The sequence below is a fragment of the Neophocaena asiaeorientalis genome, unplaced genomic scaffold (assembly GCF_003031525.2).
Source record: "Neophocaena asiaeorientalis asiaeorientalis breed wild unplaced genomic scaffold, Neophocaena_asiaeorientalis_V1.1 scaffold992, whole genome shotgun sequence".
Taxonomy (NCBI): domain Eukaryota; kingdom Metazoa; phylum Chordata; class Mammalia; order Artiodactyla; family Phocoenidae; genus Neophocaena; species Neophocaena asiaeorientalis.
The window spans coordinates 78,779-82,248 of record NW_020172326.1 but is presented as its reverse complement, the minus strand read 5'-3'; the positions used below and the strand labels follow the sequence as shown (position 1 = coordinate 82,248).

Below are 3,470 nucleotides of genomic sequence, written 5' to 3'. Positions count from 1 at the left end.
ACCAACAGCACGCGCGAAAACAACAGCAGCCACACGTGCGTGCCCCTCTCCAAAATGCCCATCAGCCTGGCGCACGGCATCATCCGCTCGAGCGTCCTGCTCATCTTCCTCACCGCCTCCTTCGTGGGCAACATAGTGCTGGCGCTCGTGCTGCAGCGCAAGCCGCAGCTGCTGCAGGTGACCAACCGCTTCATCTTTAACCTCCTCGTCACTGACCTGCTGCAGATTTCACTCGTGGCCCCCTGGGTGGTGGCCACCTCCGTGCCCTTTTTCTGGCCCCTCAACAGCCACTTCTGTACCGCCCTGGTTAGCCTCACTCACCTGTTCGCCTTTGCCAGCGTCAACACCATCGTCGTGGTGTCGGTGGATCGCTACCTGTCCATCATCCACCCTCTCTCCTACCCGGCCAAGATGACCCCGCGCCGGGGTTACATGCTCCTCTACGGCACCTGGATCGTGGCCATCCTGCAGAGCACACCCCCACTCTATGGCTGGGGCCAGGCTGCCTTTGATGAGCGCAATGCCCTCTGCTCCATGATCTGGGGGGCCAGCCCCAGCTACACCATTCTCAGCGTCGTGTCCTTCGTCATCATCCCGCTGATTGTCATGATCGCCTGCTACTCTGTGGTGTTCGGTGCAGCCCGCCGGCAGCACGCTCTGCTCTACAACGTCAAGAGCCACAGCTTGGAGGTGCGAGCCAAGGACCACGTGGAGAATGAGGACGAAGAGGGAGACAAAAAGATTGAGTTCCAGGGTGAGAGCGAGTTCCACTGCCAGGATGAAGGTGAGGTCAAGGCCAAGGAGGGCAGTGTGGAAGCCAAGGATGGCAGCAGGAAGGCCAAAGAAGGGAGCGTGGAGACCGGTGAGGGGAGCGTGGAGGCCAAGGGCAGCGAGGAGGTCAGAGAAAGCAGCTTGGTGGCCGGCGAAGGCAGCACCAAAATTCAGAGCAGCAAGAAGGCAGACAAGGGCCGCCTAGAGGTCACCCAGTGCAACATTGACTTGGGTGAAGATGACATGGAGTTTGGTGAGGATGACATCCATTTCAGCGAGGATGACATTGAGGCGGTGAACATCACAGAGAGTCTCCCAGTCAGTCATCGAAACAGCACCGGCGACCCCCCTCTGCCCAGGTGCTACCAGTGCAAAGCTGCTAAAGTGATCTTCCTCATCATCTTCTCCTACGTGCTGTCCCTGGGGCCCTACTGCTTTCTAGCGGTTCTGGCCGTGTGGGTGGATGTCCAAACCAAGGTACCCCAGTGGGTGATCACCATAATTATCTGGCTTTTCTTCCTGCAGTGCTGCATCCACCCCTACATCTATGGCTACATGCACAAGACCATCAAGAAGGAGATCCAGGATATGCTGAAGAAGTTCTTCTGCAAGGAGAAGCCCCCCAAAGAAGACAGCCACCCAGACCTGCCCGGAACCGAAGCCGGCACCGAGGGTGGAACTGAAGGCAAGATCATCCCTTCTCATGATTCTGCCACTTCGCCTTGAAGTTGGTTCTAAGGTAAACCTTGAACTGTCCACAGAACACAGGGGCAGCTTTCTCTTAAATGGACCGTCCACAATCGCATTGATGCCAACCCATGCCATTCCAGGCAAAGGTTCTGCACACACCCTCTCGCAACAAGGTAGATAAATATATGGAAGAGGTAGGAACTGGGGTCTTCCCTTAAAAATGTGCCCCTGAAAGAATGGACTTGAGGATTCTGACTGAAATTCCCCCCCCAAAAAAAGTTATTAGGCTCTAAATTTCTTAAAGCAACAAGGGCTATCCATTTTGGACCCATGCCTGGTATTCTGTGTGTCTCCCCAGAGCTACCATGTGTCAACTTTTGCTCTGGGGGAAAAGGAAGATGATACTGGTGAACTTAAGGACTTCTGAGTTCATGGGCAAGGGCTACAGCCCATGTTCAAGGGAAAGAAAAGCAATGGAGCAGGTCATTCATGGAGCCCAGGAAGCATGACCTGACTGACTGATCAACATATGAGACAAATTCTAGACTGAAGGGCCCCCAGAATCTGGTGCAAAGGCTATTACGGAATCTAAGGGCACTGTGTAGTTAAAAACCAAGAAGGTTTCTAGGTCATCTAAAGGGATCCAGAAAAGTGGAAGAGGATAATAGGGCATGTTTGAAATGGAAAGCTAAGTCCAAAGGAGAAGATAGAGAAATCACACACATCCGTGGGGTTAAACAGTTGACTTTTTTCTATAAAATCCTGGGTTTGTGCATGGGCTGAGACCAAAATTGTCTCATGCAAGTGGAAAATTGTCACGTGACACTATTTTCTGTCTCCTATTTGAATAATAGTGGGACCGAAATCATGCCACCATTTTCCAATTTTCCCTTTTGTGGTCAAATCGAGATGCTCATAAGAATCCTCCAAATCTCCAGTATTTCCAGGAAAAAAAAAAAAAGAAATTCAACTAGGCGTGGCCAGAGTCCTACAAAACTCACACTGCCAATCAAGAGTGATGTGCCCACTAGAAATCTTTTTGTGTCCATGAGATCATAGACAAGACATATGATCTCCTCATGGGGTGAAAGTAAGGCAGGATAAACGTTTTCCTTCCTCCAGGCACACCCATCCATGCATCTCTTCCACCTGTGGCTCTCTCTGAAGCCTTTAAGCTCTCCGCAGATGTGGGAGAGAAGTATAGTCAGAAATGGCAGAATGGTTTCTCAATACCTGGCAAGCATCTGACCTATTCCAGACAATCGTAAATCAAAGCGTTCAGGTCAGACTTATCCTAATTATTGCTGTTGAAATATATCACTTTGGGAAAATCTTTACAATATCTAAATTATCCCTAGGGTCAATACAGAGGAAGAGTTTTCAAATCCCAAACCCCGAAATCACTTTGGGTGGGAATATACTTGTTTATTTCTGAGGGCACAGACCGTATCGACATCACCAAATGACATGGAACCAAAAAATGGTCAAAACGGTATTTTTGATCCACCTGAAGATCAAATTAAAGCAACTCTGTGGTCAGTCACGTGTTCGAGCAGAAATCCAATGTTAATATGGGTGGAGGGAGAGGAAGGAGTATTTGATTGAAAAAAATGGTTAATCCGGTGGTTGTATACAAAGATGGCCATATTCAGAGTTTAGTCTCATTCTTCTGGGATGACCATGTCTGTATTAGAACTCAAATTTCGTTCATTTAAAAGCCAAGCTCACTTATATTTTATCTCTTCCTCCTGACAGATTCCAACATGAGCATCTCAAGGGGGAGAGGTAAACAGCAGTGTATTGGAGCTGTGAATAAGTCTGCATGGGAATTTGGCATTGCCATGTTCAGAATTTAGGAAAGGAGCAGGGTAGACCCAAAGAACATTGAGCTGACCCATCAGTTCGCTATATCCACGAAAATCCTATTGATTTCAACCCCGTTAATTTGGAACTTGTGGTTCAGACAAGACATGGGGGCTGAAGTTTACCTTTGGAAATCATTCATTTTT

General features: G+C 49.1%; 1 protein-coding gene across 1 annotated transcript; it reads left to right on the top strand.

Moving 5' to 3' along the window:
- The first annotated feature begins 6 nt into the window (after positions 1-6).
- Positions 7-1,497, top strand: GPR101 (G protein-coupled receptor 101). The gene has a single exon (XM_024766957.1). It carries the CDS (start codon positions 55-57, stop codon positions 1,495-1,497), a length of 1,443 nt encoding a protein of 480 aa, XP_024622725.1. The 5' UTR covers positions 7-54.
- Positions 1,498-3,470: the final 1,973 nt, after the last annotated feature.